Here is a 23,035-nt window from a genome sequence, read left to right on the forward strand (position 1 = left end):
CCCCAGCGTAGGGCCTGCAGGAGGCAGCTGATCAATGATTCCTTCTCGTCACTGATGTTTCTCTCTCTCTCTTCCCCTCCCTTCCCCTGTGACATCAATAAAATATACTTTAAAAAGAGGATCGCAGTGTATCTTACTGGAATGTAGGACAGTATATAGTAACGTAGGCTATTACACTATATGAAAATGTAATTCTGCTTCCTCTTCTTGAAGCACCACCTACTAGCAATGTGAAATACTGAAGCCAACCTCTGTGAGACATTAGCTGTCCCCAGCCACGGGGAGTGGTCACAGCTGCCTTGGCTTCACAAAGGCTAAGTCAGGGGCACGGAGCGGCCGTGGAGGCAATGCCACCCTGAGCTCATCGGTGACACTACATCCCGCAGAGGTGTGGGCGCTGTTCTCCACCACCAGCAGGAGGCTCGAGATCTCCCGAGACCCGGACACACAGCAAGGACCACGCTCGCAGGGGAAGGAACTATTCAGCAAATAGCTCCACTGATTCTGAGCAATCACTCAGGATCGTCTTTGGGAAAGGTTCCTCTTCTCCATCTCTGTTTTTCGTTTTAAAATGTTTGTACTGAGATTAATGGCAATATTTTAAAAAATCAACATAAATGTACGTGGCAGACACCATACATGACAAAAAAAAAAATCGCACGCTCCGATGGGCATCACCTTTATCCACTGACCTTCCTGTGCTCCTGCAGGCTGGCCGCTGAAGAACACTTCTTATTGCACACGGAACAGACCAGCTTTTTCTTAGGGTCTCCTAGAACAGACACAGAACGCCACCGAGAACTGAACGAGGGGCATCGGAAGGAGAGTTTACCCCGCCATCAGGAGCATCCAAACAGTCAACCACCCCCGTGGCACATGCTGGCCGGTCCTCTCTCCGATGCAGGAGGAGAAGCGTTAGGAGCGGATTCTCCTGTGAGGACAGGAAGGCAGAGGGACTCCGGCAGGAAAGCAGCGATTCTGCCAACATGGACTCGGAAAAGAGACGGTGTCGTGGGGGGGGGGGGGAGGGAGTGCCTAGCTGCACACGCGTGGAGGGAGGGGCGCTGTCCACCCCACAGGGACAGACAGAGGGCTGCAGGCAGACAGACAGACAGAGGGCTGCAGACAGACAGAGGACTGCAGACAGACAGACAGACGGAGGGCTGCAGACAGACAGACAGAGACTGCAGACAGACAGACAGAGGGCTGCAGACAGACGGACAGACAGAGGGCTGCAGACAGACAGACAGAAGACTGCAGACAGACAGATAGACGGAGGGCTGCAGACGGACAGACAGATGGGCAGAGGGCTGCAGACAGACAGACAGAGACTGCAGACAGACAGACAGACAGACAGAGACTGCAGGCAGGCAGACAGACAGAGGGCTGCAGACAGAGGACTGCAGACAGACAGACAGACAGACAGACGGAGGGCTACAGACGGACAGACAGATGGACAGAGGGCTGCAGACAGACAGAAAGACAGAGACTGCAGACCAACAGACAGATAGAGACTGCAGATAGACAGACAGAGGACTGCAGATAGACGGACAGAGGGCTGCAGACAGATGGACAGATAGACAGAGGGCTGCAGACAGATAGACGGACAGAGGGCTGCAGACAGACAGACAGCTGAGCCAGGAGGCCGCTGTCACAGCCCCTGCAGGACTCACCCGCGTGGACGTTCTCCTGGTGCCTCCTCAGGGCCTCCCGGCTCTTGAGCCTCTTCCCGCAGCTGCCGGCCTTGCACACAAACCTGGCTTTGCTCCTGCAGGCCACCTGGTGCTGCTCACAGCTGTGTGGGGGGGGGGGGGGACTTTGGAGCTTGTGTCCCACCCCCACCCCCAGCTCAGGGTCAGCGTGCCACCCGCTCCACTCGGGGTCAGCGCCTGTGTTACTGGGCAGACGGGGACAGCATGTCGGCCTGTGGCAGGAGCTGAAGCACGGAGAGGCCCAAAGCGTCACTCCACAGGGACCCAGGGACCCAGCGACCCAGCGGCCTCTGCTCCCCACACACCTGGGCGCCGAGCTGAAGGGCGCACTGCAGACGGAGCACTGGAAGCTTCCGGAGGAGGAGTCCTTCGGGCTGCCCCTGGCCGGGCACTGGAGAGCACTGAGGGGAGAGGGCGGGCGGGGAACAAGATGATGAGAATGGGTCTGCTCTGCACGGCCAGCAGCATGCTCTCCCTCTCGCCTCGCCTGTGGCCCTTCTCGATTGGGAGGGGTCCCGAGTGTGACTGTCAGAGCCGGCTCAGGTGTGGAATCCATCACACCGAATCCAGTAAGAGCTGGCAGGAACGCAGTGCTAACCTCTGCTGAAAGTGTGCAGCCAGTGTGTGTGTGTGTGTGTGTGTGTGTGTGTGTGTGTGTGTGTAAGACCCTACAATGGAATTTCCAAATGATTAATCTCTTGTTATTGTAAAAATTTAACGTAAATGAAAGTTTTAAGTGTTGGGCAGAAATCCTCATCTCAATTTCAGGAGCCGATGTGGATGTGTGACCATCGGGGATGGCTTTCGGAATTTCCTCACTGAACGAGCGGATAAAACCCTGAGCCTCTGCCGAGGAGTGCTTGCTCACGTGCCAATGCCGTTCTGTTCAAAATAAACGTTCCCAGATACACGCACCCACGTCCTCCCTGCTGGTGATCCCGGCCCCGTGAAACGCTGACGGGAAAGAACAAGCTCGCGGGCTGTTCACTATGAACCAGGGACAGAGTGTGTGGAGCGCTGGTCCAGTCACGCCATCGCAGCGTCACGCCCTCGCCCATTCCCGGGAGGGATCCTCACGGTGGCGGGACCTGAGCCGCCTCCACACAGTCCCTGCCTGTGTGGCGCCCTGAGCTCTGTGTCTCACACTCCTGGCCCTGGCTTCGGCAGGAACATCACAGACCACTGAGCATGACCCGTCACCTCCACGCCACACACAAGCTACAATGTGCGAGTCTGAGCCCCGATGAACAAACCCACGAGCTGGGAGTGGCTGGCATGTGAGCAAACAGACAAGCCTGGTTTGCACAAGCAATGCTGACTTGTTAACTCACAGCCAGGCTGTTCCTAAAGGCAGTGCCTTACAGGGAGGTGAGGGACAAGGACCCTGGAGGGCTCTGACCTCCCCACGCCCGTGTCTACCTCTCTCTCTCTCTCTCTCTTTCTCTCTCTCTCTCTCTCACACACACACACACACACACACACACAGGGAGCCAGGGTCTGTCTGTCTCTCTCTCTCTCTCTCTCTCTCTCTCTCTCTCTCTCTCACACGCTCGCAAATACACACACACACACACACACACACACACACGCGCGCGCGCGCATGGGGAGCCGGGTCCCGGGGTGGTGTGGGGCTGCGCTCCCGTACGCACTGTCGCTGCAGGGCCTGCCGCACGGGGAAGGTCTTCCCGCAGGGCTTGCACTTGAACTCCTTGTCCCCGTCGGGCGCGCGGTGCAGCGCGTGCAGGTGCTCGGCCAGGACCTCTGCGCTGGGGAAGCTGGACTCGCACTGGGGGCATGTGTGGTCCTCGCCACGGCCACGGCAGCCTGCGGTCACGGGGAGAAGGAGAAGAGCTGCTCAGGTCGCCCACATTTTATTTTATTTTATTTTATTTTATTTTATTTTATTTTATTTTATTTTTATTAAACATATTTTATTGATTTTCCACTGAGAAGAAGGGAGAGGGATAGAGAGTTAGAAACATCGATGAGAGAGAAACATCAACCAGCTGCCTCCTGCACACTCCCCACGGGGGATGTGCCCACAACCAAGGTACATGCCCTTGACTGGAATGGAACCTGACGCTCCATCCACTGAGCCACACGGGCTTCGGCAGGTCAGCCCGCATTTTAAAACCACATCAGCTGTGCTTCCTGTTCTCCGATCTTAACATTCCTCTCACCTCTGTGAACGGGAACTGTGCTGCCCGTGAAAAATAATAGGAAGTGTGACTAGAGGGAAAGACATTGTTTTTTAAATAATTTCACTTGTGCTATACCAGGTTATTACAAAATCACGCTTCATTTTCCCTGCAATGCTAACTGTTCACGGCAAGGAGCTGGTGTTCCGGTACAAAGGGGTCACCTTGAGCTCACGTTTAGCTGCATGAAAAGGCCGTCCAGCCAAGGAAGAGGATGCTGCTCCTCAGGAGGAATGTCAGTCCATGTGACAGGCCCTGAGAGCGGGCGAGGGAGACCCCGCGGCCGCCGGCCAGCCTGCCCACCACCACAGCTCTGCCCGAGCATGTATTTAACTCACATACCGTCTCTGATTGCCCACAAGCTCACATGGAGAAAATGCAGAAAGTCTAAATAAAATAAAATTCACCAACCACCAGGCAGGGAGAGACAAGCCCTCCATCCATTTCTGGCTGGTTCTGTGCTTTTGTATTCCACACTCAGCCTAGAAAGAGCTACAAGTACAATCATACTTTATATGCAATGTTATGTGTTGCTCTTTTTTTCCATTTAACATGGAAAAGTAAAAAAAAAAAAAAAAAAAAAAAAGAATGGTTTAAAAGTGAAGGTTCCATAATTTGTTTAGCAAAGCTCTTCATTGCTAGGCATATGGGCAGTCTCCTTTCTTCTCTTTATCTTTTACTACAGGCCGGTGCACAGAATCCATGCACAGGTGGGGTCCCTAGGCCAGGCCAGCGACCAGGGCTGGTCTGTGGGACGGCCGGTGGGGGCGGGGTGATCAAGTGCCCCCCACTGGCACCTGCCTTGGCTGGCCTGGGGCCTGCGGGCTGGGGCCAGCTCCTGCATTGGTCACCTGCCCCCGGTGGTCAGTGTGCATCACAGCAACCGGTTATTCCACCAGTTGTTCCGTCATTTGGTTGATTTGCATATTGGGCTTTTATGATATAGGATTTTTTTTTTTTTAATCTTACCCAAGGATATTTTTTTCATTGGTTTTTATAGAGAGCGAAAGGAGGGAGAGAAGGAGGGAGAGAGAGAAAGAAAGAGAGAGAGAAACTTCGATGTGAGAGAAACACAATGACCGGCTGCCCCCCATGCATGCCCTGAGTGGCCCAGGATCCAACTGCCACCCAGGTAAGTGCCCATGACCAGGAATCGAACTCTCTACCCTTGGATGCATGGACCAGTGCACTGAGCTACAGCGGTCAGGGAAGCTTCTCTTATTTCTTGGTTGGTTGGTTGGTTGTTTTGGTTTGGGTTTGGAGTTTTGTTCTAAATAAAAACAGCAACGAAATAAGTACTTAATTCCTATGTTTTAAAATCTACTAATTTTGATTTTTTCCCCCACAAAAATCACGGCAATTGCTATTTTGTTAGCTAAAGAACAATAGGGGCAGTGATATGGAAGTAGGAGGCGTACTTAAGCAATGGGCACAATCACGGCACGTCCGGGACAAGGGGGGTAACGTCTCAGAGACGCAGGGACTCGCCAGGTCACAAGGCAGGCGCAGGGCTGGCGCTGAAGTCCTCCCTCCTGCTCCCCCATGCACCCCGGAGAGCAGGGCGTCCGTGACCTTGGCCGTGACACAGGACACACTGTCACCACGCCCAGCAGAACGCTGGGCACACGGCTGGGCACCGCTGAGCACAGTGCTGGCAAAGCTAACTCGGTTCTGCAGCCGTCACTCGCCCAGCCCTGCTTCTCCCCCACTCCCGCTGGCCGGGTCAGAGGAGAGCGTACCTGTCCTGCCGAGTGCAGACTCCCCGGGAGTGAGGGGGCCGCCCCCGTCCGGGGCCGTCAGCTCCTCCTCGTCCGCCTCCATGTCGCTGTCCAGGTAGCCGATGAGCAGCTCCGTGTCCGACTCGATGTCGTCGACCGCCAAGTAGAAGATGTTCTCTCCTTCCTGTCGTGCGATAGAAAGAAACCGGGGGCTTCCACTGGTAACTGAGAAACCACTGCAGAGGCCCTGGGGGGCGTGCACCCCTAAACGTGACTAACTTTATTTTTTTTTTAATATATTTTATTGATTTTTTTACAGAGAGGAAGAGAGAGGGATAGAGAGTTAGAAACATCAATGAGAGAGAACCATCGATCAGTTGCCTCTTGCACACCCCCTACTGGGGATGTGCCCTCAACCAAGGTACATGCCCTTGACCGGAATCGAACCTGGGACCTTTCAGTCCACAGGCCGATGCTTTATCCACTGAGCCACACAGGTTTCAGCTATTACTGACTTTACACGTCCAGTTAATCTGGATAAGGAAGAGGGAAGCTGACAATATCCCGTCACCTTCACGTAAAACACACACATCTGTTATAGACAGTGACGTTTACAGACATCGGATAAAACGGGTAATTATTTAATCTTCTAACAGCGAATGGCACTCAGCGACCAGCCTGTCAGGCCGCCCCGAGGCTGTGACTGCAGCAGGAAGGACCGTGCTGAGTGGCATGCCGCCCCTGCACCCAGGCTGGGAGCAAAGACGTGCCAATGGAGTCATTGTGAATAACATTCAATGCAAAAAGGCAAGAAAAATAAACGCTAGGGTTCCAGCACAAACCCGGCCTGAAACCAAAGTGCTGGACCAGACACAGGAAAAAGGCGTGGCACCTGGGCCTTTGGAGCTTCCTGGAGCCCCCGTGGCTCCCAAACCCCCTCAGGGCAGAGGGCGGGAAAGCGAGTCCCACCCACACCCAAAAGCTTTCCGGAAAATTCCCGAAGACAGAAGCCAATGGGGCTGAAGGATGGCTAAGCACCGCAAGAGAACTCTCAGCCCCTAGTGGACGGAGGGGGAGGATGGGAGGCCACGGAACCCCAGGCACAGGCACGCTGGCCGTCGGTGGAGCATGAAGCCAGCCTGCTGCCTGGGCAGCTGCGGGCGGACCTGTCCGGGGTGGGCTCCTGGCGTGGCTGCTGAGGGTGGAGAGAAGCAAAGCCAGCCTGGGCCTCCTGAAGCCTGAGGGAGTGTGGACACACATGTGTATGTAGGCACAAGAAAGATGGGGGAAACATGCATCCAGCCGTTCACAGTCCTCGTGTTTGGTTGGGAGAAGGGGAGTCCATATTCAACGCTCTTTTAGATTTTTCCCTCCACAAACAGGTTACCTTGTAATTTTAAAAACAAAATGTATCAGAAAAATGCCTTGGAAGGGGGAAAGGATGGTTGTGCTCATCAGATACCACACACGGGAGCCTGGGTTCAAAGGTCAAAGCCAGAACGAACCTGACCCCTGGCCACGGCTCCCGGAAGGCGCCCACAGAACTGGAGGTTCCCGGGAGGCCTGGAGCCCGTGCCCCAGGAACCTAACGGTGAGGACTGATCGCGGACCCCGAACCCGCTCCCACACGCCATCACCGTGCGTGCAGCTACACCGGCACACGCCAACGCGGACACGCAGCTGAGCGGCCCGTGTCAAATTCACGCCCAGCTGTCCGTCCCGGATGCGTGAGCTGCTTGCTGTGGGTTCCCCAGAGCAAGCAGGACGCACCCAGTGCAGCCTCCAGAGCAGCCAAGAGTCTCAGTCTTATCTCATCAGCACCCCGAACGCTCGTTAGTCATTGTCCAGCGAGCAAATTAGTCATGAGCGTGGTGCCGGCCTTCGCAGCGCCAGGAAAGATAGTGATTTTTAATTTTGAAGATGAAACACGGACTGAAACGAGTCACCAGACACAGCCTGCCCGCCTGGGGCTCTGAGAGCGAATCTGAGCACGGCAGGAAACACCACGTTCATCAGCTGTGGCAGCACCGCAGCTCAGGGAACCGGCAGGTCTCCCCGGGGCCACGGCCCAGGAGGCGGCAGGTCTCCCCAGAGCCATGGCCTCGGAGCCACGGCCCGGGAGGCGGCAGTCCCTCTGGGGTGACTCCAGCCGTTCCCTTCAGGGAGCTGTCTGACAGCTTCTCCACTGCGGCTGCCAGGAGCTCTTCCTCTCACTGGCTGCCCAGCAGCTCGATGGCTCCCTTGCCTACAGCGAAGGGGGTGATCCCTCCACCACCATCATGGCTTTCTCCTCCTGTCCAGGGCCTCCCGGGGCGCCTGCCAGAGGCCTGACCTCCGGACACCGGTGATTTCCACACCCGCTGCCTCCTCCCGGCCCCGCTGCCATTGGCAAGAAGGAACCAGGCCCGATGGCCCGGCCTCCACCTCAGCAGCACCTCCCTGCCGGCCTCAGCCTGGCCACTCACTCCCTGAAGACCCCACGTTCACTGGATCTCAGCCGCCTCCGGTCACTGGGGTCGCTGGGGTCGCTGGGGTCGCTGGCGCTGCCTGCACACGGTCCCTCCCTCCGTACAGTCCCTCCTGCGTGGTGCGTCTCGGGCTGGCCGGTACTGCTGGTTTCCTGTCACCGGCCCGGGGTGATTCCGCTGAACATGCTTTCTCTGAAAACTCTGTGTTGCTCGTTACACCAAAAAGGCACAAGAGCTTGCCCAGAGGGCTTGGCTCAGTGGTTGAGTGTCAACCTAGGAACCAGGAGGTCTCGGTTCGATTCTCAGTCAAGGGCACATCACCGGCTGCAGGCCTGATCCCCACAAGGGGACATGAAGGAGGCATCATCTAAAGTTTCTCTCTCATCACTGACGTTTCTCTCTCTCTCTCTCCCTCTCTCTCTCTTTCTCTCTCTCCCTCCCTCTCTCTCTCTCTCTCCGTCCCTCTCTCCCTCCCTCCCTCTCCCTTCCTCTCTGAAATCAATATATACACATACACTGAGTGGCCAGATTACTATGATCTCTGAATGCATAAGAATCTGGCTACTCGGTGTGTATCCATATATTAGAGGCCCGGTGCATGAATCCGTGCATGGCTGGGGTCCGGCCTGCCTGGCCAGGGGGAGGGGACATGGGTGGTTGGCTGGCCTGCCTGCTGGTCGAACTCCTGGTCGAGGGGACAATTTGCATATTAGCCTTTTATTATATAGGATATACACTGAGTGGCCAGATTATTATGCATTCAGAGATCATCATAATCTGGCCACTCAGTGTGTATATATTTTAAAGTTAAAACAGCTTAAATGTCCAACGATGTAAGTTAGAAAGATAAAATGTCTAATAATTGGTTTTAGAATATTTATTAAATGTAATATTTATGAAAAAACTGTACACTGTATATGTTTATATATATATATATATATATATACACACACCCTCACGGCCTCTGCCAGTAGTGCTGGCGGGCTCCTGCCCCTCTGTGGCCCCGGCTCAGGGCTCTCAGCACACAGAGCCGCCCTGTCCCCAGAGAGGCCTCCTGTGGCTCAGCAAGTGGACCCTGCAGCCTGAACCACGTGGTCCTGGCGTCCCAATGGCCTTCCAGTGACCCTGCCTCCCGTGCCGTCCGCCCGCTCACAGCCCGGGCGCACGCGGTCACAGAGGCACCGCGGCAAGCCCTCGGCTCCGACCCTGCTCCATGACACCCTCTGACCCCCTAAACCCACGTGGTGCTTCAGAGAAGCTCGCGAGGCCTCAACTCCAGCTGGAGCGATCGTGTATTCCTGTGCTTCTGTCACGCCGTTCCTGTGACCAGCAGCATCGCTCACGTCCCAGAAGGTGACGTCCTGGGGCAGGGAACAGCGTGACCATCGTCCCACACAGAAGCCACCCCTGTGCCCGCCGCTCAGAGGGGTTGGGAAGGTGAGCCGTGAACGCAAAACTGGAGTGCCAGCCCGTCAGGACACACGCTCATTAAGATCCCCTTGGAGCTTACAGCTGGGAGCCTGGGGCCATCGGCCGCTGGGTAGGGCTGCCGCAGGGAACGGAGAAGGCGCTGAGCGGTAACAGATTCGTGCCGGAGGAGGAAGCGCCCACTTCCTGACAGTGTATGTGGGTGTGAGCGAAGGGGCGGGTCAGGACAGGCCCAGGGGCTGTGTCCCCTCGAGCGTTCACAGAACTCCAGTTCAAACGCTCGCCCTCCGAAGCCAAGCCCGCCCCTCGCTGGACGTAACCCCTTAACGCACAGATGGGCCAGCTCCTGACGGATGTGTGAGGGTGCGATGGGAGAAAATACGTGGCCCTGGCCCCTCACTATTTTATAACAGACAGCATGGAAAATATTGTAGAAATTCACTTGTGTGAACCTGATAAGAAACAAACAGAAAAAAGCAATTGGAGGAACTACAATGTGGGCTGTCCCGGTATTCCTTTCTGCTGGCTGGCTGCTTGGCCCGTGTCGGTACCACTGCCCCCTGGACTCTGCATCAGCACGAGCGATCCGCCAGCACCCAGGGCTGATGGCACAGGAGACGGTCCTATCGGGCTCACCTCATCCACACCACTGCCGATTGGAGACAGTCTCCCCGGCTCTGCCACGCGAAGGCTCTGGGAATGCCGCCGGAGTCTCTTCTCGCACTGGCAGGGCCTGGAGGGCAGCTGCTAAGTCATCGAGTCTGTCTCCCAGGTACAGGGACCCCATCCGACTTCAGAACTGGGGCGGAGCTGTGTCGATACCAACACTCAGCTCAAGGCCCAGTGCCCTCTGGCCCCCTTAGGCCATCCCTGACCCCCGGGAGGAGAGCCCCTGGCCGGGGCTCCGAGGCGGCTCTTTGGAGAACACCCAGTGCCTTTCATTTCCATCGGTCCCGGAGGATGAAGAAAACCACATCTCAGAGAGCATGAGAGGTAACACCTTCTCTGCGATGTCCAAGGAATTCCAAGTGCCAACGTGAAGTGGCCTCATTCTGTACTTCAACAAAGAGCTTTCTACCACAAAAACTTTTTGAAAGCTTGCAAAAACACTGAGGTCAACTAATGTTTCAAGTATTATATATACAATACATGTCTCCCCCTCGGTGCTACAAAATTAACAGCTAAGAATCGCCCGTTTCTCGTAGAGCTTCAGGATTCCTTTGGTTCATTTTAAGCCACATCTTTCATATTCAGAATTCTGTGGCTTACTGGGACATGGTTTTCAGAAGTCTGAACAAACAGTTCCCCTAAATTACTCTGAAATGTGTGCCTGTGGAAAGAAACTGTTTGCCTACACGATCCTTCTTCAATAACTCAGATATTTTAAACCATCATTTCCAAAGCAATTTTCCCAAAAATTCCAATAAATTACAAAACAAGAAATATAATCAAGTCTCCACAAAAAAGTTCCAATCCTCCGTGAAAACAGACCTCGGATTTGTAATCCCTCATCCAAAAAAATTGGACCAAGTACTGGCGTTCCCCACCACGAAAGCCACAAACGGTTCTTATTTACGCCACTCCGGGGTCGTACAGCTCAAATAAAAAATTTCCCGAGTGCCCCCAAGTCTCAGATGCAATTTGGAGTGTCGGGGATTCATAATGTTATGCAGGACATGGGCGATCTCCTCTTACCGCGTCCGTGTTTCTGGCATGCACTCCCCAGGAGGCCGCCCCCACCCACCGGGAGGCTGGCCACCGTCAGCCACGGGACCCCAGCTTCCCGCTCTCCGCCCCCAGGGCGGGTGCGAATTTGAGCCTGGAGGGATCTGGCACTCCAGCTACTGTTCGGGCAGGAAAACGCCACCTGGGGAGCGAACCCAAATGCACAGACGCAGAGTCTAACTGGGCTCAGGCGTGAAGCGTCCCAGAGCCGCTGGCCGGTCTGCGGCCCATTCTGACCCCGCCCACCTTGTTAGGGTGAGAGGTCCCCTCCTGGAGCACGGACAGTGGGAGGGTCGGCTTCTGTAGATCCTGTTTCCTCCGAGAAAGGAAACACCGCTGATACAGAGGAAGAAAAGCACTACCGGATGCACGGGACAGACCGGGGCATGGTGTCAGTCTGGAAAGCCGCGGTTACTAACAGAGAGAGACCTGCCACGGCCCGGGCTCCGATGGTCTCAGTGGCTCAGCTGGTTGGAGCATCATCCGTACATCAAAAGGTTGTGGGTTCGATTCCCACTCAGGGCACATACCCACTAGGTTGGGGGTTTGATTCCCCAGTCGGGGCACATATACTGGAGGCAACTGATAGATGTTTCTGTCTCACATCTATGTTTCTCTCTCTCCCTTCCTCTCTTTCTAAACTCAATGAGTAAATCCTCAGGTGAGGATTTAAAAATAATAATTTTATTATTATTTTTTTTTTTTTAAGAGAGAGACCTATAGGATAACAAGAGCAGAGAGGGGCAGCTGTGGGAAATAAAAGATGGAGACGAACACGTATGGACAGAGCATCCCATTAGCTACAGGGACTGCTCGCTCTAAGGAAAATGCAGGAGGGGAGCAAGGATGGCCGGCAGAGTTTTCACATGGAGCTCACAGCTCAGCGGGTGACGCCCTGAAATACCGAGGCAATGGAGAGAGCTACTGATGCTGAAGGACCAACAAGCAAACAAACAGCAAAAAGCAGGAAAGAGGAAACAATTCCTCCACTGAAGGAACGTGAGGAAAGCTTAAAAGCATAAGGAGAAAAGAATCTAATTTGAGAAGAAGAATATTATCTAAAACCCAATAATAAAGAACATACAAGACAACAGGAGAGCAAAGTGCATGTCATAGCTCTGTAGGCAGTCCTGAAATTAGTACCATTGACAAAGAAACCCAGGCAGAGTCTATAAATTAAAATGATGACGGGACTGACACCTTGTGATATGAGTTTGCCTCAGGGAACTACAAAAGCAGATAAGATCCTTGAAAGAAATGAATGTCTCCACATTAAAAAAAGATCCGTCTCCATCGTTGGCTGGATCAGTTGGATTAATGTGTGTCATAAATAATTTTAAAAGTGGACTGAATATATCTGGCTGCCGAAAGATCCCGTTTTCACCCAAGCCAACCCTTTGGGAAGAGGCAGCTCTCATTTTTCCACACAAAATGAGACAGTAATCACATCGGTTATCCGACACTCATTTGTATTGAAAACACGTGGACCGCCAATGACATCAGGAAATGAAATTTCTCCGGGACTGTGTCTTTGGTAAATTTACAACCTAATTCTGTGCTTTCTGCCTCTTGCCACTGTTGGCTTTATACTCAGAACTGACTGACATCAACATGATGCTCAGCAAAGTACTGAAGTCTCGGGAATTGTATGAATAAGTGACCTGATGTGTATGAAGCTTCTAGAACAGGGGTATTCAAACTACGGCCCGCGGGCCACATGCGGCCCGCAGAGGAGTCTGATCCGGCCCGCCAGGTTTTTTGGGCAGTGAGCGCAGCCGAGGTGTTACAGTAGGAATTAGTAGTTCATATAGTCCGGCCCTCCAGCTCTCTGAGGGACCGTGATCTGGCCCCCACTTTAAAAAGTTTGAGGACCCCTGTTCTAGAACATCACAGACGGTGGATACTCAACGGAATGCTGGCTCCTTGACTCTCTCCCTTCTCTCCTCGGCAGTTTAAGTCCGGGGCTGGGTTTTCACATGTGATCAGTCCGTTTCTCAGCAGAACATTTCCTGATTCTCTTTATCACCCGAGTCCACCTCACAGTCTGAATCAGAGCCTAACCCTGTAGGCAGCACGAAGTCAGAGACAGGAATACAGAACTCGAAAGCCAGGCTCCCTCCCGGGACGGCTATTTTACCCTGTCACCCTGAGTGGGTCTCGGGGTGCCGGGCAGCTGCCCACACGTTCCCTGGGGCGTTTTGCATGAGCCTGACGTGTCAGCAGATGGAGGTAAAGGTGAACAGTGCAGACTGCCCTCCACAGCATGGCTGGGCCCTGTCTGGTCTGTGAAAAGCCTGTGTGGAACAGAAGGGTGCTCCTCCCCCATAAGGAGAATTCTCCCGCCCTGACCTTCCACCTGGCACACCTGCCCTTCCGGCCGGACACCGATGGTGGGGCATCGGCCCCCCGGGTTTCGGAGCAGCCTGTGGCCTCCGGACGTGGCCTCTGCAGAGGTGGGTCTTGTCAGCTTCTTTCCCCCACAATCCAGTTCCCTATAACCAATCTCTGTGCCTCTCTCTGTCTCTGGGCAGGTAGGTAGGAAGTTAGGCAGACAGACAGACAGAGAGACACACGGCTATACCCCCTCCTGGCTGTTTCTCTGGAGCGCCCTGACTCACACACCAGCCTGAGAAGTTCAGAGCTGTGGGCTGCCCCAGTACGCTTCCTCCAGGAAGCTTTTCCCAAACAACAGACGACCATGCTCAGAGCCAAATGCGCCGTCAAATTAAACACGGACAGCAAACATCCCAGGTGAATCGGCCGTGCTTGATAGCAGGAGCCGCCAGGACAATATCAGAGCAGATAACTCATCCCCCACCCCATCCCCCCCGGGTCCACAGAACGTTTGGGGGGGTGGGGGGCAGGTCGCTGCGGGGTGCCCGCCCTGCACATGCCTGCTATGCCTTAGAGTTCCCGCTGAGCTAGAGGCAGGCCCCAGGGCCCGCCGAGTGCACGCAGCCCGGCGTGAAGGAACGGGTCCACACTGAGCCCCGGGATAGCTGAGCACACGCATCCCGGCGTGAAGGAGTGGGTCCGCGCTGAGCCCCGGGATAGCCGAGCACACGCAGCCTGGCGTGAAGGAGCCGGCCCTCTCGGAACTCCGAGCGCATGCAGCCCGGCATGAAGGAGCGGGTCCGCACTGAGCCCCGGGATAGCTGAGCACACGCAGCCCGGCGTGAAGGAGCGGGTCCTTCTGGAGCTCCGAGCACACGCAGCCCGGCTTGAAGGAGCGGGCCCTCCTGGAGCTCCGAGCACACGCAGCCCGGCGAGAAGGAGTGGGTCCTCGCTGAGCCCCGGGATAGCTGAGCGCACGCAGCCCGGCGTGAAGGAGCCGGCCCTCGTGGACCCCCACCCGCGGAGCGACGCGTTCACGCTCACCTGGATGGCGGCCAGGTTCTTCTGCTCCTGCGACGGGGCCTCGTGCACGAAGCGCAGCCAGTTGGCGTGGCGCGGGTTGGTGGCGTCCAGCACGTACAGGACCTCGCCCCGGCTCCCACGGACCTGCAACACAGAGGAGTGGTCACGGGCAGCGCCAGCGTCCAACGCACGTGGGGCAGGACGCGACGTGTTATCCAAAGAGGCCGCCTCTCCTGCTGGCAGGTGTGGAGCAGACGGCGGTGAGCAACCCGCTTCCCCGTACACACACACACACACACACACACACACAATCACACACACACTCACTCACACACACATACACACAATCACACACACACTCACTCACACACACACACACTCACACACACACACTCACACACATCACATACACACACAGAAACGCACACACACACACACACACACACACACTCACTCACACACACACACAAGCCAATCGGCCCCTGCTCCCTTAGGCGGCTTCCAGCTGACTCGCAGCATCATCAGCTCTCAGGATCACCGTGCCGGCAGCTCTTGTCCGGTCCAGGTGATCTATTCCTCCGTTTGTCTTTTTAAAAAATACATTTTATTGAAGTCAGAGAGGAAGCGAGAGAGACAGAAACATCAATGATGAGAGAGACTCATTGATCGGCTGCCTCCTACATGCCCCCCACTGGCGATGGAGCCCGCAACCCGGGCATGTGCCCTGACCGGGAATTGAACCGTGACCTCCTGGGTCATAGGTCGATGCTCCACCACGGAGCCCCGCCAGCTCAGTGGGGGTGTCACAACGGCAGTTGTGGAGGGAGAACCGTACGCCAGCCCACCTCTCTGCTCTACAGAAGGGGGGGTGCCGCTCGGCTCCCCCGTTGGCAGATGGGGAGCTGGAACCACCCTTCCCATTCCTCTCCACACCTGCCTCCTGCCTCCCTTCCCCTGAGGAGGCTGCTGGCCTTGCCGGGACCCGCCCTCCAGCCATCACTTCCCACGTGACCCAGCGGGGGACAAGCCAGTCCCTCGGCCCTCCCCTGCCTCTTGCGTGGCTCGCTGAGGACAGGGGCCTGGCTTTCGGTTTTGTGCTCTCCCCACCGGGCCTCCTCAGCTTTCTACTGGCGGGAGGGGAGCAGCCACAGGAGCAGGCACGCCACTGAACCTTCTGGAATGCCGGTTGTTCAAATCTAGCTTCTCCAGAACCTGGCCGTGCAGTTCTGGGCACGTGCTCTGCCTCGTAAAACATGCGCTCCGTGTGGACATGGAGCAGCCTCCAGGCGGGAGGACATGGAGCGGGTGGCGAGCTCTCCAGGCCCGGCGCTGGGAGCAGAGCTTGAGAAGTTCGTCTTCGCAGACTTGGGCCAGGAGAACCGGTTCCAGGGTCTCTGATCCGACTGTGTCAGGAGGAGCAGAACCAGCCAATGAACACGTTTCAATGATACGTGTGGACAGTCGTTCATCATTCCACAGACGTGTGAGTGTCCACCACGAGCTGGGAACTTGCTACAGCCAGGACCCTCCGCACAGACGCAGCCCCGGGAGGGGCGCTCCCCACCCGCAGAGCAGGCCCAGCAGAGGGAGGGAGGGCTCTGTCCGAGCAGGTGACCGTGACCGTGACCAAGATGGCTCTGAAGGGAGGGCGCCCCCGTGGAGGGCGGGCAGGAGCCGGCAGGGAGCAGAGGGGGAGGCAGGTAGAAAGGCCCTGTCCCAGGAACGGCCTCGAGGCCCGGCTGGAACGGAGGGGCTCGGAGAAGGTGGTGGGCCCCGAGACCAGAAGGACCGGCCGAGGTCAGACCCTGCAGGGCCACGGGCCGTCTCATGGGCCACGCCAGCCGTTGGGTGATCTGCTCCCAGGACTTGTTCTCCCAGGAAGAACTCCCGGGAAAAGTTCTTCCTGCTGCCGCAGCTCCCTGCTCCGGGAAATGTCCAACGGAGACGGAGATGCCCAGAGAGCATCTCAGCAGCCCCCTCCTCCAGAGACACCAGCCCACACCCTCCGGACAGACAGCTTGGCTCACGTCGCCATCCGCCTATTTCCATCCAATTCCGAACCCCGAGGCAGCACGTGGGCCTTTTAAAGTCTCACAAACAAAGCAGACAAAGCTCCTCTCGGGACCCAGGACCATCCCAGCCTCTGACCAGCCTGTGCGGCCCGTTCAAATCCACCTCCCGGCACCATCTTCTTCTATTTGAGTTTCCATGGGAATGAAATGGTGGCGACTGTCCTGTTGAGGCCTCAGCCTGCAAAGCGACACCTTCTCCTCCTGCCATCAACCCGAGAGACACCAGCCTGTCTGAGGGGCACCGGCTTCCTCCAACAGCGCCGCGGAGAGCCGGCTGAGCGGGAGAGCGGACGGGACCTCAGGGAAGATGGAACCCCTGCTCAGCATGGCGCACACATTTCCGACACGGTGCCGCTCACAGCCAACGCTGTGGCTGCACCGCACGGCGGGCCCCTCTGTCACCTCCCAGCGTCACGGGTCCGGGCCAGGGGAAGGGCTCCCCGGCTCCCCATGTCCGGCCGCGGTGACCGGTGCTGACACAGTCACTGCTGCTCTGTCCTCCTGCCCAGCAAAGACAAAGCAGATCACTGCAGACTCAGCTCAGCACGAGACAGACACCCCGACAGGCAGAGAACAGAGAAACGTGGAAATGGGTCATCAATACGAATGTTCGTGAATGTCGGTCTTTGCTCTGAAACTGGTCAGCCACAGATGAGGAAGCACCGTTACTGTTTGGACGGCGGGTCTTCCCTGCAGAAGGGTCTGCAATGTCGCGTACGTTATTGTTTTCTTCCCATCGTTCCGAAGGCCTGCGGTTCTCTCACTCATACACACAGACCACCGGGTGCCCAGGGCAAAGCCCCCAACAGATCTGTCCCCGACGTGGTACGTGGTGACTGCCACCGGGAGACGTGCCTTCACGAACAGGAACCGAATGGCAGGGACACTCAGTTCCCCAAAACACGCAATGACTCCTCACTGAGAAGCCACAGGATGTGTGCTGGGTGACTCAGTGAGGACAGCGAGGCACCCTGTGGGTCCACGAGGCGTGTGGATTCTTTGGAGGTAAAATGTCATGTTTTCCATCTAACTTACAGGCACTCTTTGCCGGTGCGTATAACGTGGCTGTATGCCCCTGCTGGCCGATGAGAAGGGGTGGGGGAGAGAGAGGAGAGGGGGGTAAGGAGGAGGGAGGAGGGAGGGAGAAGGAGGGAGGGGGAGGGAAGAAGGAAGGAAGAGAGAGGAGGGAGGAAGGAGAGGGAGGAGGGAGCAGAGGCTTCTGTGCTGATGGCTTGTGGAGGCCCCAGGCAGGGCTGTGGACCGGCTCCCCGTCTCACGGGCAGCGATGGGCGGTGTGTCCAGAGGGTCTGAGTCTTTGGTGAAAACACTGACCAGGGAGGGCCTGGCTGCTGAGGAACTGGCAGGACGACGGGGCGTGCTCTGCTGGCCAGATCTGGGGCCTAAGGCATGTGGTCAGCCTCCTCCGCCAGCCCACCCAGGGTCCCGCCGCAGGCCACCCTGGAAGCCAAGGCCTAAACCAGAAAGCAGATGGGACAGATGGAAAGACTGTGAGCTGCAGGCCTGCGCGCCCGGCTGAGCAGCAGGGGGCTGGGAGGTCCAGCCAGGCCAGGGGAGCAGGGGCTACCCGGCTCCATGAGAAAGCTGGCCACGTGGGAAGACAGGCCGAAGCTAGGGCTCAAAGGAAAAGATGGGGAGGTGGTGTTCACAGTGACTCAGAGAAACACAGCTCCTTACAACTTCACTTGCGCTGTTTTATGAAAGTGTAATGTTTACATAATATATTCAAAGCAAGCGCTAGTGTAGACAGGGTTTCTATCTTCAGGGATTAAAAGACTCTGAGACGAGTGGCGATGACCTCACATTCTGGGAGCAGGCTGAACACACAGGCGCACACACGTCACCCGCACTGCTCGGGACGTGGTGGCAGCTCAGGAAGGCGCTGGAACAGCACACACAGGCGTCGCTCACATGTGAACTCAGAGAGGAAGCGAGAGCTCTCTGTGACCCCAGCCAGATAAGCAAGTCCGTCTCATTTATGCTGAAACTAGAGGCCCGGTGCACGAAAACTGCATGGGGCGAGGGGGGAAGGGGTCCCCTCAGCCCAGCCTGGAACTTCTCCAACCTGGGACCCCCCAGGGGATGACCCACTGCTGGTTTCTGGCAGTCGGACATCCCTCTCACAATCTGCGTCCCCTGGCTCCTAACTGCTCACCTGCCTGCCTTCCTGGTCACCCCTAACTGCCCCCTCTGCTGGCCTGGTTGAACCACACAGCCTGCTGTTTGGTTGTTACTGTGAGGGTGTTGTGACCAACTTGCATATTACCATTTTATCAGTATAGATAAGATAAACATAAAGCATGTCCTTCCTGCCAGTCTTCGGGACACAGGGGACACACAGGGACCTGCAGACGCCATCCAGAGCGCATGACGTGTAATGGAAGATGAGGGTCTGAGACATAACAGCTCGCTGAGGCCCATGGCCCCCGCACCTGCCCCCTCCCTCCCTCCGCTGCTGCCCCTGCAGTGCCTGCCCCCCCCTGGGAGACCCTCACCCAGCACCGCCCTTCTAGGGGGTTCCACCAGCACACAGACGTGGGCCCCGTGTGCTCTCACACTCCCGATGGGAACACGGGGGCATGGAGACATGGAGACCCCAATGCTGGTCCCCCAAGCGGTGTCTTCCCTGCAGGCGGTGTCTCCCCGGTGCCCCCACCTAACACAGCATCAGGACGGGGAGCAGTCACGGCACGGGCTGCTGACGGAACACGGAACATAGGTGTCATCCTCGTGGGGACACGGCGGGAGCCGGTGCCCTCCTCCTTCCCGAGAACAAACGTGTTCCCGGCCCCGCTCCCTCAGAGCTGACCCCGGCTCCGGGCCGTGCCCGGCGGTGAGAGCACCCGCCTGCCAGCTCCCGGTGACAGGAGACAGGAGGGGCACAGGCGGGCAGAGCAGGCGTGCGGGTGAGCATGGAGACAGCCTCTGCTCATCTTCGTTCCGTCCGTTCCTCTCACACTTCCTGCAGGAACAGCTGTGACCTTACCTGTGCCTCCACCCAGGGCAGATGTGTGAGAGGACGCCACGTCCTCACTCCGATGAACACGACCTCGCCTGCACCCGCCGCCCGCCGCCCGCCGCCCGCCGCCCGCCGCCAGCCACAGGCTGGAGGAAACGCCACCCCCAGCCAGCCACGCAAAGCGGGTAAGGAACGGGGTACCGCCTCACACTCATGAGTCACCCGCCCGGCCTGCCACGGGGTGAAGTCCTCCCTTTGACACAGTCCCGCTTTGGGAAATAAGACGCCGCTGTCTGTCGAGCCAAATGCATCTGCTGATAAAACCCTATCGCACTGCGGGTTGTGTTCAGAACCACAATGACGGAGGGATTCCCAGCAAAGCAGACTCCGCTGCTGCTGGTTTTTTTAACTGACTTCCTGGCCTGGATGCCCGGGCCTCTCCTGTCCGAGGCCGGGCGTGGTGGGAGGGCCGGAGGCTGGCTGGCATCCTCAGCAGGGGCCTCCTGTGCAAACCCAGGCCGGTCTCCCAGAGCACACGTCCCCCACCCTCTGCCTGGCCCCCAGGAGCGGCCCGGGTTGGGAGGAGAAGGCCCGGGCCAGGAGGAGCGGGCCCGGCGCGGGTTCGGGGCTTCCCAGCATGCCACCGGGGGTTCCCAGCATGCCACAGGGCCTCCTGGGTGGCATCTGCCCTCGTAAGTGGTTCCATCTGGAACCTAAAACAGAACACTATCGTCTGCACAAGGAAGACATTTGGTGAAGACGGTTCTTTGTTCCAAACACCTAAAAAGACTTCCATAAACAATCCGGGAAAATAAAAGATGTTAAACAATTAGAAACATTTTCCCAAAAAAACTAAAACACATTGGGAACCTGGTGCTGAGTCAGGTTCCCAGGCAGCAGACCAGCTGCGAGCACAGAGCGCTGCAGAAAGAGAGAAACATCCAAACAAAACGTGCCCTTCAATATCCAGGCCCGGCTCACCCCCCACCCCCCCGCCACTCCCCAGCTCCTACGAAAACCGGCTTCAGTCCCTCACCCTCTGCAGGGCCAGGGACCCACACACCATTTCCTTCTGCAGCCTCTGCATTTGACATTCTCTGAGCACGCCAGTGTCAACAATAACATACATGTAACCAATGTTTTTTTAAAATATATTTTTATTGATTTTTTACAGAGAGGAAGGGAGAGGGATAGAGAGCTAGAAACATTGATGAGACAGAAACATCGATCAGCTGCCTCCTGCACACCCCCCACTGGGGATGTGCCCGCAACCAAGGTACATGCCCTTGGTCCCAGGAATCGAACCTGGGACCCTTCAGTCTGCAAGCCGACGCTCTATCCACTGAGCCAAACCGGTTTTGGCACCGATATGTTTCTTGAATACGGAGTTTTTAACTAATGACTACGAGGTAGACCGTACTTGTATACAGTTAAGTGTATGCTGTGGGCACCTGGCGGTGAAGTCAGCACAGTGCCCTCTCTTCACAGGTTCCCAGGCAGCATCCACCCCATCCCTCTCCCCCCGACATGCCCCATCTCAGGTATGTGCCCGCCTGCCACCCAGGTGGCTCAGGCCAAACGTTTCAATGTCATTCCGGACTTAGCTCTTTCCAAACACAACGTATCAGCGAGCCCCACGGGTGAGTTACCTCCACCCACGTCCAGCTGGAGGCCAGCCACCTGTCACCAGCCCCCTGCGAAGGCCGCGTTACCAGGAGCAGATCACCCCTGGACCAGAGCGCAGCCTCCCTGCCCGGCGCCCACCGACGCCCGCCTCCTCGGCCGCTCTGCGCACCGAGCACCGGGACCCAGGGCTCTCCCCCAGGCACGCAGACCGCCTCGGGCTCCAGGTGAGACACGCTCGGCGACTCCCTCCGGCTGCCGGTTTGGGTTTCCAGGCGGCAGTGAACTTGGCCGTCTCTTGGATGCACTGGCCATTTCGGTATCTTCCTGTGTGTCGTGCCTGTTCAAGTGTTTTGCCCATTTTTTTTTTAAATCTTGAAATCAGTGTGTAGTTTATGAATATATTTTGGACACAAATACTTGTGCAGACAAATGCCTTAGAAGGATCCCCCACCCCCTTTCCCTGCTTTTCCATCCTCTTCATTGTGCCCCCTGATCAGCAGGTCTTCATGGGACTGGCCTCCAAGCTACCGTTCCCCTTCGGACAGCCACTACGGACGATGGAACAGCCTCCACCTGCTCGGAGACCATGAAGGCGGCCTGACTTTCTTTTAACGGACGGTGTACTCTTTTCCCCTACATGCTTCCCTCGTGATCTCTCACAGATCTGTCACGCGTGCTGTGAGTGAGGGGCCAGACATCGGGGATCATCCTCACCCAACGCCATACCTGTCAAGGCCGTGTTCCCCACCCCAGTGCTGAGGACACCATGGCCTAAGGCAGTGCTGCCCGCCTCTCCCTGCGAGACCCCGAGATGCAGCAGGTGAAGGAGAATCTGTTCACAACGAGCCCTGACGTCTGAGAGGATACGCCTCCGTCCTGTCTGTCTGAGAGGATACGCTGCCGTCCTGTCCATCTGAGAGGATATGCCTCCGTCCTGTCCATCTGAGAGGATATGCCTCCGTCCTGTCTGTCTGAGAGGATACACCCCCGTCCTGTCTGTCTGAGAGGATACGCCCCCATCCCGTCCGTCTGAGAGGATACACCCTCCGTCCTGTCTGTCTGAGAGGATACGCCCTCTTCCTGTCTGTCTGAGAGGATACACCCTCCATCCTGTCTGTCTGAGAGGATACACCCCTGTCCTTTCTGTCTGAGAGGATACGCCCCGTCCTCTGTCTGAGAGGATACGCCCCCATCCCATTCGTCTGAGAGGATACACCCTCCGTCCTGTCCGTCTGAGAGGATACACCCTCCGTCCCGTCCGTCTGAGAGGATACACCCTCCGTCCTGTCTGTCTGAGAGGATACGCCCCCGTCCTGTCTGTCTGAGAGGATACGCCCCCGTCCTGTCCGTCTGAGAGGATATGCCCCCGTCCTGTCCATCTGAGAGGATACGCCCCCGTCCTGTCCGTCTGAGAGGATACGCCCCCGTCCTGTCCGTCTGAGAGGATATGCCCCTGTCTTGTCTGAGAGGATACACCATCCTGTCTGTCTGAGAGGATACGCCCCCTGTCCTGTCCGTCTGAGAGGATACGCCCCCATCCTGTCTGTCTGAGAGGATATGCCCCCGTCTTGTCTGAGAGGATACACCCTCCATCCTGTCTGTCTGAGAGGATACGCCCTCTTCCTGTCTGTCTGAGAGGATACGCCCCCGTCCTGTCCATCTGAGAGGATACGCCCCCATCCTGTCTGTCTGAGAGGATACGCCCTCCTTCCTGTCTTCCCCGTCTAAGCAGCTTCGGTCATTCCCGGCCCTGG

At 56.8% G+C, this 23,035-nt stretch overlaps 1 protein-coding gene across 3 annotated transcripts in view; it reads right to left on the bottom strand.

Annotated features, from left to right (window-relative positions):
- The window catches only part of PRDM5 (PR/SET domain 5), a 131,082-nt gene that overhangs the window by 93,066 nt on the left and 14,981 nt on the right, over positions 1-23,035 (bottom strand). For all 3 annotated transcript variants that reach the window (XR_014794979.1, XM_084883432.1, XM_084883433.1), the window contains 6 exons: positions 14,628-14,750; positions 5,650-5,812; positions 3,362-3,536; positions 2,018-2,113; positions 1,674-1,795; positions 693-772 (listed from right to left, as the gene is read on the bottom strand). Coding sequence is in view for 2 of the 3 variants with exons in the window: in XM_084883432.1 (XP_084739558.1) it covers positions 693-772; positions 1,674-1,795; positions 2,018-2,113; positions 3,362-3,536; positions 5,650-5,812; positions 14,628-14,750 (759 nt within the window). In the remaining variant the exon portion in view is untranslated. The remainder of the gene's footprint in view (positions 1-692; positions 773-1,673; positions 1,796-2,017; positions 2,114-3,361; positions 3,537-5,649; positions 5,813-14,627; positions 14,751-23,035) is intronic.

Source organism: Pipistrellus hanaki (assembly GCF_964339955.1).
Source record: "Pipistrellus hanaki genome assembly, chromosome: 5".
NCBI classification, from domain to species: domain Eukaryota; kingdom Metazoa; phylum Chordata; class Mammalia; order Chiroptera; family Vespertilionidae; genus Pipistrellus; species Pipistrellus hanaki.